The sequence below is a fragment of the Diceros bicornis genome, chromosome 37 (genome assembly GCF_020826845.1).
Source record: "Diceros bicornis minor isolate mBicDic1 chromosome 37, mDicBic1.mat.cur, whole genome shotgun sequence".
Lineage (NCBI taxonomy): Eukaryota > Metazoa > Chordata > Mammalia > Perissodactyla > Rhinocerotidae > Diceros > Diceros bicornis.
The window spans coordinates 9012374-9023596 of record NC_080776.1 but is presented as its reverse complement, the minus strand read 5'-3'; the positions used below and the strand labels follow the sequence as shown (position 1 = coordinate 9023596).

General features: G+C 52.5%; 2 protein-coding genes across 6 annotated transcripts; one reads left to right on the top strand and one right to left on the bottom strand.

Annotated features, from left to right (window-relative positions):
- Positions 1–201: 201 nt before the first annotated feature.
- RNF25 (ring finger protein 25) lies at positions 202–8241 on the top strand. Of its 2 annotated transcripts, none has more exons than XM_058533001.1 (10): positions 202–268; positions 2633–2707; positions 2954–3056; positions 3146–3213; positions 3311–3380; positions 4537–4608; positions 4708–4845; positions 5201–5290; positions 5823–5957; positions 6159–8241. In XM_058533001.1, exons 1-10 carry the CDS (start codon positions 228–230, stop codon positions 6735–6737), a joined length of 1371 nt encoding a protein of 456 aa, XP_058388984.1. In that variant the 5' UTR covers positions 202–227; the 3' UTR covers positions 6738–8241. The 2 variants fall into 2 exon arrangements, with proteins under 2 accessions (XP_058388984.1, XP_058388983.1); XM_058533000.1 differs by having other exon boundaries at positions 5198–5290.
- On the bottom strand, positions 6714–11090 carry LOC131399030 (mitochondrial chaperone BCS1). 4 transcript variants are annotated; one of them, XM_058533005.1, is made up of 8 exons: positions 11073–11090; positions 9450–9818; positions 9209–9348; positions 8818–9012; positions 8480–8543; positions 8077–8246; positions 7732–7849; positions 6714–7578 (listed from the first exon to the last, which is right to left on the bottom strand). In XM_058533005.1, the coding sequence occupies exons 2-8, from the start codon at positions 9767–9769 to the stop codon at positions 7326–7328; spliced, it is 1260 nt and encodes a 419-aa protein (XP_058388988.1). In that variant the 5' UTR covers positions 9770–9818; positions 11073–11090; the 3' UTR covers positions 6714–7325. The 4 variants fall into 4 exon arrangements, with proteins under 4 accessions (XP_058388988.1, XP_058388986.1, XP_058388987.1 ...); XM_058533003.1 differs by lacking the exon at positions 11073–11090 and adding an exon at positions 10054–11057; XM_058533004.1 differs by lacking the exon at positions 11073–11090 and adding an exon at positions 10929–11057.
- Between the last annotated feature and the right edge of the window lie 133 nt (positions 11091–11223).

Sequence of the window (11223 nt, the reverse complement as noted above, 5' to 3'; positions counted from 1 at the left end):
AGAGGTTCTGAGGACAAAGGCGTTCAGAGCTGAGGGAGAGACGGTGGACCGCCCACAGGCACTTCCTAGGGCACTTCCGAACCATCTCTTGGCCTTCAAGACCCGCTAAGGACCCAGAGTCTGCGGTTGCCTAGAAACGGCCGCTAGTCGCCCTCCCTCCCCCCTGAACTTTCCGGCCCCGACTTCTCCGAGAGCACTTCCGGTTCCGGCTGTGGGCCGCAGAAGACATGGCGGCGTCTGCGTCGGCTGCTGCAGGGGAGGAGGACTGGTAACTTTTGGGGCACGGGCTTTGGCTGACCGCCTGGATCCGGTCCGGGGACTAGCGGCGGCCGCGGACGGTCTGTACGGCGAGCGTGTGGGGCGGAGCGAGGGATGAGGGATGGCGGAGACGCTGACATCTCTCCCTAACGGAGCTTCTGGACTGGGGAGCGGGTGGGTGGAGGGGCGCTGATCTGATGGAGAGGAGGCCGGATCGGCGCCGGCCAGGGCAGTTCCGGCCGCGCCTTATCTGGTTCGATCCCCTCTCCTCCAGCCTCACCCCGTCCCATTCTCTCCTCCTGAAGTGGGTTTGTGCAAGGTCCCGGGGGATGGATGCCTGCTTATCAGATCTCCCCACCTCTCTTTTACCTCCCGCAACCGATGTCCTCCAGCTCCCGTGCCCCTTTCCCCTTGGATCAGCCTGTTTCCGCCGAGGCTTTCCTTAACCTTCCCCCTCCCCGACAGCACTGAAAAGGACTATTGTCTGAATAAAGCTTTCCACCTCACGAAAAGCTCTTCTGGTCCTTCTCTCTAGCATTCTTGACAAGAGACCAGAACCTGGAAGGACTCTGGATAATGGGATAAATGTGGGTTCACTGCACGTTTTATTAGCTGGTGATGCTGACCAAGCCACCTAGCTTCTGTGAGTCAGTGTCCTCAGCTGCAAAAAAGTGGGTGTGGCATCCACCTCGTAGAATAGTTGAGAGGATCAGGAAGGATTTGGAACGTACATAAGCTTCCTTTTCATTAATAACTCTGAGGTGTAGGCAGCTGAGAAGACTGGATGAGGTCTGAAGAGGTAAAATGATTTTCCAAAAGGGACATAGTTATGACTAGGAATCCAGTTATCAACTCCAAATCTTATGTTCTTAGTACTAGCACATTCTCCAATTCATCCCCCCCCCCTTTTTTTTTTTTTGTCATCACCTTCCCATCATCCCATCCCATCCCTCACATCCGGGGCCCAGGTCACAGCTAGGGGGGGGTGAAGTATTGAAGGGCCTGTTGATGGAGGCTACACTTCAGGGTTTCATTGGTTCCGGGAGCCCAGCTAGTGCTGGCCTTTATTGAGACCGCGTAGACTTGTGGTTTTCAACCCGTTCAGGGGAACTTTAAGATTCCGCAGGGACACTTGGAGCCACGGAGAGGGCAGCATTGATTGCACAGCTAGCCTATGGTGCTCTGAGACTCCCGTGCTCATGTCAACCAGAACTACTCCACTATTATCTATTTAATATTTTGAGGTGTCTGCCTAAGACTTAAAAAAAAGAGAAGTTTCAAGAGCCACTAATATGTAGATCACGCTAGGGCAGCCCTGCTCTTGGTGAAGAGGGTACAATATAACTATAAGAAAGCAAGCATGCATATTTCCGTGTATTATTTGGGTAGAGCTGTGGACTCAAGCCACTCACTCATCTTCAACATCATTACGACTGCTGTTTCTGTGATTAAACATGTGTGTCCTCTAATTTACATTAGGACCACTAGATCCTGACCTAGACAGGTTTATCTAGATGAACCGGACAGCACAGCTCATAAATACATCGAATACTAACTATACCCTTCCCTTTTGCCTTTCAAGAGATAAGGTTATATGCAAATAGGAAAAAAGAGGACATAGATTAGCTACTATGGCCAAGATACTATTAGGTACTTTATATAAACAAATCATCTTTCATCCTTACAATATCCTAGAGAGTAGGTAGTAGTGTCTATATATGGTAGACAGGTAACTCAGGCTTACAGAGAAAAGTAACTATTCAGATCACATAGCTGGTAAGTGATAGGTACCTATTACTGACTCCAAGGCTGCTGGCTCTCCCTCTACAACACAGCCTTTATACCACCTAGATCTGTTGTCCTGTTCAGGTTGGTATGTCCTTTGAGAAGCTTAGCATGACTGGTATTGGCAGTGTGTGTAGACACTGGAATCCGCATGGACAGTGGTGTAGGGAAAGCCAGGAGTGGTATTGGTAACCTTGTTGCTAATCAGTGGATGTCATATTTCTGATTCAGAGAAATGGCCACTAAGGAACAACCAACAGTGCAATGAAACAAACAGGAGTCAGGAAACCTGGCTCTGGTCCCAGTTCTGCCTCGGTTAAGCCTTGACATTTGGGCTAGTCATTTCACCTTCTTGGGAATCCGTTTCCTCATCTGTTGGCAGAAATGATCTCTAAAACTCTGATTCCCAGGCTTCCTACCTGGCCACGTGGCAACTTGAGGAAATATATTTCTCCCATTTTTATGGTGGCTAGCAAGAGAATGTGCTCAGGCAGATTGCCATTTTTCTACAAAGCCAGCCATCATTGACCTTAACAGGCTTTAGCGGGGAGAGCTGTAATGGTGAGTTGATCTCCCCCTGTCTCTCTAGGGTCCTTCCCTCTGAAGTCGAGGTATTAGAGTCTATCTACCTGGATGAACTACAGGTGGTTAAAGGAAATGGCAGGTACGTATTCAACTGGAGGTGGGCAGAAGTCCCCTTAGTAGTGAGAGAATTCAGTGTAGAATTTGTGAGTCTTGATTCACAGAGAATGTTCTCTCGTGTAGACAAAGACTATTCCTTTAACCCCCACCCCCAAAAGAAAGCCCAATGCTCACTTCCCCTGCCCACTTTACTGTCTCAACCCCGTCCTCCCCAGCCCTCGAGCCCCGCCCCAGTCACATCCCAGGTCTCCACTTCATCCATCTGCAGATCTTCATCATGGGAGATCTACATCACTCTGCACCCTGCCACTGCAGAAGACCAGGACTCACAGTATGTCTGCTTCACTCTGGTGCTTCAGGTCCCAGCACAGGTGAGGCCCCTACATCGTGATGGCAAAGAGAGGAAGGCGAAAGGCCCGGGGTTGGAGTGCTTTAGCAGTAACTTATCTTCTCCCACTAGTACCCCCACGAGGTGCCACAGATCTCTATCCGTAACCCCCGAGGACTCTCAGATGAACAAATCCACAAGTAAGTGGGCTGGTCAGAGCAGGGAAAGCTCGGGATACAGCTTGGTCTGGTGAGGGAAGGGGGCCGGCCTAATGTTTGCTTTGCCCTCTTCTTCCAGGATCTCACAGGCGCTGAGCCACGTGGCCAAGGCTGGGCTGGGTACTGCCATGCTCTATGAACTCATTGAGGTAAGGTGTCCTAGCCTTCCTTCCTTTCAAGCTAGAGCAGTTTCTCGCAAGGGAAGCCCTGGGCCTAGAACCTTGAATATATCTGGAGTCATTTGTTTAGTCCTTGTTTAGGTAAGGCCGAAATTAATCCAAAAAGCTGAGACTCTCTTCTGTTTCAGAAAACTCCCCAAAAGACAGTTCTATAGTTTCCACAAGTTGCCTATTCCAGCGTTTTGACGGAAAATTACTGTTCTGCTTTAACTCGCGTTTTCCTTGCTTCAGTTCCAGTGCATTTCTTGTTCTCTTGGCACTGGCAACTGAACGTGGCAAGAGACCTGGATCTTGCCTGGAGTGTCATCCCCATAAATGAACATCTGAAGGCTAGTCCGCCATTGGAGCTGACTAGAAAAAGTCCTGATTCTTTTACTCCGAGTTTCTATCCTAGCGAAGGAGACAATGCACATGAAGCAACGCTTAGAGCTATCAGTGAATATACACAGATAACTTTTGTTATTTGACACTGAAAACACACAAGTACAGTCTTGTTTTCCTCTACTTTGAGTTTTTAAGAAAAATGTTCAGAAAACAATGAAAGTGGGTGGCCTAGAGTCAGAGAGAGTGGGCATAGACCACTGTAGCACTCCTGAGTTAGGCCTCCACAATGCAGCTTGGAATTCCAGAATGTCAGCTCGTCAAACAACAGTGCAAATGCATATTTCATAGCTCAACTCAGTGCCTTTTGAATTCTCTATTTGGGTTGTCTGTGCCTTGACTTTGTTTCTGAAAGCCGACTCCAGAACAAACTCATTGGGGGAGTGATACTCAAAGGGGGTTAACCAAGAAAGGCCTCCCAGAAGATGTGTTTTAATTGAACATTTTTTTCTCTCTAAGGTATATTTTTTTCATTCCCAAGATATATTAGAAGTGACTAAAGGAGTGGAAAAGCAATTAAATTGGATTTTGAAGCCCAGCAGATTTGGGGGGAGAGGCAGGGATGTGGAGGAGGATTGATTCCCAGCAGAGGGAGCATCACCAAGAAAGAAATGCATGAACACGAGGGGACACGCAGGCTGGGTGGGAGGCAGTCCCACCAGTCACTCCTGGGATGAGTAGACAGGCTTTGCTCAGAGTGCTTGCTACAGCCTCCCTCTTTGAACAGTGTCTTCTCTCCTCTCAGAAAGGGAAGGAAATTCTCACGGATAACAACATCCCCCATGGCCAGTGCGTCATCTGCCTCTATGGTTTCCAGGTGGGTTTCTCTCTTGGGACCTGGGATCTGCTTGGGACGGGCAGTGGAGGGCTCGTGAGAGAGCTCTGACGCAATGCCCTACATCTGTCCCCCCTGCAGGAGAAGGAGGCCTTTACCAAAACACCCTGTTACCACTACTTCCACTGCCACTGCCTCGCGCGGTACATCCAGCACATGGAGCACGAGCTGCAGGCTCAAGAACAGGAGCAGCAATGGCAGCGTGCCGCCACCAAGCAGGTCGACCCGCTGGCCCTTGCTCCCTTGACACTACCAACTCTCACAACTTTTTCTGTCCCTCCACTCCAGTGACTCTTAGCTTCTTTGGGTCACAGATACCTTTGAGATTACAGCTCACCTCTGTCGAGAAAAAAGGGCATCCTTATATACATGTAACGGTATTGCGGGCAGTTTCAGGGGGTTCCCAGACCTCTAGCTGAGCAGCCCCTGCTCTGTCCCACCTCGCTGCTGAACCCGTATGTCCGTGCCCTTCCGTCCCAGCCCTCTGCAGCTTAGGCTGGCTGGCTGGATTGGGCAGCTGGCGAGCATCCTGGGCCGTGAAGCAGGGGTGTGATTTCTCCTCTCTTTTTAGAAGGCAGTGGGTGTGCAGTGTCCAGTATGCAGAGAGCCCCTCGTGTACGATCTTGCCTCACTGAAAGCTGCCCCTGAACCCCAACAGCCCGTGGTAAGGGACCTCCCTTCTAATCTGAGCCAGGAATAATGGCATTCTCCAAGGAGAGAGGAGCGGCATCTTGTCTGCCTCAAATGGGATCCGGGGCTGGCCCGGTGGCGCAGCAGTTAAGAGCAGCGCTCTGCTTCAGTGGCCCAGGGTTCGCAGGCTTGGATCCCGGGCGCGCACTGATGCACCGCTTGTCAAGCCATGCTGTGGTGGCGTCCCATATAAAGTAGAGGAAGATGGGCATGGATGTTAGGTCAGGGCCAGTCTTCCTCAGCAAAAAGTGGAGGATTGGCAACAGGTGTTAGCTCACGGCTAATCTTCCCCAAAAAAAAACAAACGGGATCTCTGGAGTTGGGCTTGAGCTGCCTGAGACCTCTCTGCAAAGCCACAGCCCCCACTGGGAGCCCAAGGCTTCATTTGGGAGTCCAAATCTAAAGGATAAAACCAAGAACCTTGTGCAGATCTCCTGAGGGGTCCAAGTCTGCTGCCGCCTCCTGTTTATTCTTCCCCCCCTGCCATTCTGCTCCCTCCCCCCCAGGAGCTGTACCAGCCCAACGCAGAGAGCTTGCGCCAGCAAGAAGAGCGCAAGCGGCTCTACCAGAGGCAGCAGGAGAGAGGGGGGATCATTGATCTTGAGGCTGAGCGTAACCGGTACTTCATCAGCCTGCAGCAGGTGAGGGAAGGGTTTCCCGCTCCTCCCCCAATGCCACCAATTTTCCTACCAGCACCCCTCTGCCGTGGTCCTAGGGTGAGCTTTGTTCTACCCAGGGAGGTTGTGGGCTGATGGTGGTTGGCTCAGATAGGGGGCGAGGGGCCTGCGGTTCCCTCCTTGGAGGAACCGCATCTCCCTCGCTGCATCTGCTCTGCTTTCCAGCCTCCTGCCCCTTTGGAACCCGAGTCAGCTGCAGATGCCTCTGGAGGATCCCATCCACCCGGTGCCCTCGCCACAGAACTGTCCACCTCATCAACTGCCCAGCCCACCCTGTCAGCTCCTCTGCCTGTGGCCTCCCAGTACATGTGCGAGAAGATTCCAGGGGCTCGGCCAAATCAGCAGAGGTTGGGCGAGACCCAGAAAGCTATGCTAGATCCGCCCCGGGCCAGTCGAGGCCCCTGGAGACAACCCGAACGGAGGCACTTAAAGGGAGGGGGGTACAATGCCCCCAAAGGTACCAGTGACACCCCGGAACTGCCATCTCCTGAGAGGCCCCTCAAGGAGCCCATGGACCTAAAGCCAGAACCCCATAACCAAGGGGTTGAAGGTCCTCCCCAAGAGAAGGGGCCTGGCAACTGGCAGGGTCCCCCACCCCGCAGGACTCGGGACTGTGCTCGCTGGGAGCGCTCCAAGGGTCGGACGCCAGGTTCTTCCTACCCCCGCCTGCCTCGGGGTCGGGGAGCCTACGGGCCTGGTACTCGAAGGGAACCCCTGAGCCTGGAATCTGAGGACGGTTCCTAGCAGTACCGTGGGGGCACTTGAGGATTTGGGGTGGGAGGAGGACAATAAAGAGATTTGGCCTTGTTCAGCTTTCTTTGCTCAGTAGTGCCCAGCCTATGAAGTATGGCTCTCTTTCTAAATTCCTAACAAGACTGGAGTGTGGCAGGGTAGTCCCAACTTGGCTCTGAAGTCTGTTCTCCCAAGAAATTGGGGTCTGGGTAAAGATGGGTCTGACATCTCAGCTAGTGTAGTGGGTTTCAGGGAGAACTGTGGATGCCATCATTTAAGTAGAATATGCAGGAACCATCCTGCCACGTAACCCACTGTGTATATCCCAACATTTGTTTATTTATGGATGGATTGTTTTTTAAATGTTAATGCCTCTAGGTGGACGACTGTGCTTTCCTGTTGGAGTCTCTCTTCTTCCCACTTTGTCTCAGGCTGTGCCCCCAGCTCTTGTATATGTGGATGCCTGATGGCCCCTGTAGGCATCTGCAATTATAGCCCCTGCTGTTTAGTCAAGTACCAATACAGGCAGGCAGAGCCCAGAGTAATGTGGCAGGTGTTTATTGACCTCCTAGAGGAGGAGAGCCGAGCACAGTCCAGTTGTCAGCTCCTCAGGGACTCAGCATTGTGAACTGCCCCTGCAGCATCATTTTTATACAGCATGAAGTAGCCCTGCACGTGGGCAGGACTGATCTGAGTTGTAGCTTGAAGGACACGTTCTGCAAAGGCCTCAGCCAAGGAAGGTGCTTGCCCTGGATAGAACCTCTGGAACATCTGGGTCAGCTGCCAGTGTGAGCAGTAGCCCACATACTCCTTCAGGTCTACCCGCCCAGGGCGTATGAGCGCAGGGTCCAGCCTAAGAGGAGAAGGCAGCAAAAGCAGAGTCACGAGCAACAGTACCAACAGCACCCAAGAAATGATGGTCCCTTCTGAACCTCCTGATCCTCCCAAAGCACTGAGGGGGTGGGGTCTTGCCTCACCGTCTCAGAGCACCTCCCTCCCTCCTTACCTGTCAACATGGTTAGTGGTCATGAACACAATGCGTGCCTCGGTGGAAGCCACACCGTCCAAGGCATTGAGCAGTCCACTGAAGGTGAGACGACCTAGACCTTGGTACTTGACTGGGTCTAGAGGAAGGCAGAGATCAAGAAGCGCTGGTGGTCAGAGCCCTATGTAAAATGAGCAGCCCCTCCCATTCCCCACCACGTTTCCCTCAGTGCCTCTTGTTGCTGACCCCGGCGTCCTCCATCAGCCCTCTGGCTTTCCACTTTCTTCCATTGGTCTTCATTTACTCCTATACCTCATTTACCCACACTTAGAAACACTCCCCCTTCCCTCACCTCCCCTCACTTACTCTCCGCAGCCAGGTCTCGACTGAGAAAGGCAGCATCCACATCCTCCAGGAGCACCAGGCTCTGCTGCGGGGCCACGCTCAGCAGGTGGTTGAGCCGGTCATCGGAGAGGCTGGAGTCTGTGAGACTCAGCAGACAGATGCTGTGCTCCAGTTCCCCAGCCAGGGCTGTGCTATGGAGGATGGGGACAGGTGGTCAGAAGCCTGGGAATTTGTCCTTGGGCCCAGCTGCTGGTTCCTCACTGTACTAGGTGTGTGTCAGAGGCCTAACCCTCCCACCACCCCACCCTAATGTTCCACGGTCTCATGTTTATCCAAGTCCCTGTTGCCCACATTTTCTTTTCCAAACTTATCAGCCCAGTTTTTCTCCAGTTTGAGGGTTAAGAAAAATTGTGACTCTACTCACATAAAACTGCTCTTTCCGCAACCAGGGGGCCCATAAAGCAGATAGCCACGTCTGTAGGGAATGCCTAGGAATACAGCCAGGATGATCATCAAGACCTGAAATGAATCATGTTCTCCGCCCCAGATATCCACATTCAATCCCAACCCTGCTGCCTGGAGGCCTGATGACCTTGCTATTGGAAGAAATCATCCCCGTAGGCAACTTGTCTTTCCCCTTCATCTCTGGGAGTTGGGCTGGAGCTTTATATTTGCCCCATCTGGCCACAGAGACCAGCCTGTTCCCTCCTGCTCTAACACCACATCAAAAACAGCCCGGCCAAGACCCCAGGTGGTTCTCACCTCTATCAGTGTACCACTTGGGGTTATCGATGAATTCCCGGATGTCTCTGACAATTCGGTCAGCCAGACCCTGTTCTAGAACCACAGAACTCAGTGGCCGGCGGCGGCGTGGATAGCCAAAGGGGCGCCATTCAGAGCCGACGGCTGTGTACATCACTGTCTTCCCTTCCTCCTGCTGCAAGGCTAGCTCTCGAGCTGGGAGGGGGGAGATGAGACAAAGCCAATAATTCCTCTCTTTGCCATGCAACCAGGCAGAGCTGTGCCAAAACAGCTTCCCCCTGGTCCCTTGTTCCCATGGGCTCAGATCCTCCACTCCAAGCTTCTCTTCCTCTGAGGTCAAATGCCCCCATCCCTGCAACCCCCTATAAAGCCTGCCTGTGCCATCCCACACCTTCCTCCAGTATGTTGAAGAAAACTTTGCGGTCAGTGCCCAGAGCCGTGAAGGTGACGGATTCCCAAGGCGTCCCCGTCTGCAGGTCTATCATCTGCATCTGTCGGCTTCGTTCCACTCGGATCCACTTCCCTTGATACCTGAATAAGAATGGTCAAGACGGGGTGCATGAACAGGTCAAACCCAGCTCCCCTCATTCTCCTTTTCTACTCTCAGAGCCCTCCCTGGCTCCCAACCTTACCAGATAAAGTGGTTTCCAGGGCTGGGGACAAATTCAAACTTAGTGGAGATGCGGCCACTCTCATGCTGAAGGTATGAAGTCTCGACACTGAGGTGCTGAGTCCGGGTACTGTGGCGGGTGAGCCAGCTAAGCAACCAGCCATAGCTCCTGTCTCGAGCAGGGACCTCTAGTGTGATCATGTAATGGCGCCGGAATGCCACCAGGCCCAACTGGACGCCCTTCCGGGCCAGGGCCAGGGCTGTGCCCACACCCACCAGCCCAAATCCAGCCCCAAAGTAAGGATTGTCCTTCAGGGCCAGAACAAAGTCTGAGACGGGCATCTTGAAAGGGAAATGCCGAACTTTACAGGCCCTGAGGCATTTTCAAAACCTGGGGATGGGGAGCAGTGGAGATAGGACAAAGCACAAAATTAGTTTAGAAACGCCTCCACAATCCCTCCTCACCCCTATCCCTTCCCTCCTGCAGAAGCCGGGAGCAGGAAGGACAGGTCAGCGCTACTGTGTGCTTCAATATCCTCCCTTTGCAGGTGGGGGTGGGGCTGAAATGCAAGGAATAAGACTCCAAGCCCCTCCTCCCATTTTGCCCTTCATTATACTGTTCATACCTCAGTCCAGAGGACTATGCCTGGAGATTTCCCTAAACCCGAGAAAACAATGTGACCGGCTTCACATCAGGATGGATGGATAGAATTTTTGTAGTCCCTGGGATCAGCTGAGATAGAAAGGGCCCACTGGCCAGAGTTAGCAGGGGATGAAGAGGCTATTTTCTTCTATTGACCTGTCAGTAACCCCATGCCTTGTTACCACGAGTAATGTCCTTCAAATATCCTCTCCTTTACATGCTCAATTCCTAACGCTTATCCCTTTATTACCTCCCAGCTAAACTGTCTTAATCTTTAAAATTAATTTTAGTTCTTGAAATGGCATCTTAATGGGTCTCCACCTTCTGCTTCACCAAACTGCTACGCAGGGGTCCAGATCTTTCTTCACAAGCATCTGCTTCAATCGTATTACTCTCCCTACTCCAACACCTCCAATGGCTGCTCTCAAGAGACCCCTGAATTAGATAAAAACTCCTGTCCGGTACTCAAAACCCTCCGCAACACGGTGCCCAGCTGCTTTTCATGGCTTAGCTCCTAATACTCCCTGTTGAAAAAATATGCAACCTCCCTCCCTCCAGCTTGCCCAAGTTCTCTTGACTCGGAATGCCCATTCTACGTCATGCTCTCCATTCTCTCCAACTCACGTCCTTCCCACCCGCTACTTCCTCCATGGAGATTTTCCCGAATTCCCTCCAATAAAACGTGACCTGGTCTAACTCTAGGCTGTAAGATCCGGAGGGGCAGGAGGCCAAATCGTTTCTACCATACTCCCCCGCGCCCTGCCACTGTGCCCTGCGCCGGGCAAGCAAGACGGTGAACTGACAGCAGTGACCTCGGCTGAGGCTCAACTCAGAACAGGATCCAGAATTCCAAAATACCTATGCATGGAAGGCCACATACAAAGCCCTTCCCGCTCCCGGTCCTTGTCTGACGCCCGGGAGCCCCCTCCTGAACACCCTCCGCAGCCCAGCTCGCGCCTCCAGCAACGTGGTTTGGAAGAACCCGTCACTCCACCCCCTTACCGCCATGACTCTCTGGCCCTCCCTCTCTATGATTTCACCCCTCAGCACTTGAGGAAAGCGCCGCTCGGCCCCGCCCCCGAGTTCTTTCATCTACTTCCCGCCACACCCACCAAGGGGGGCCGTGCCACTCTGCTCCATAACTCTCTATGGT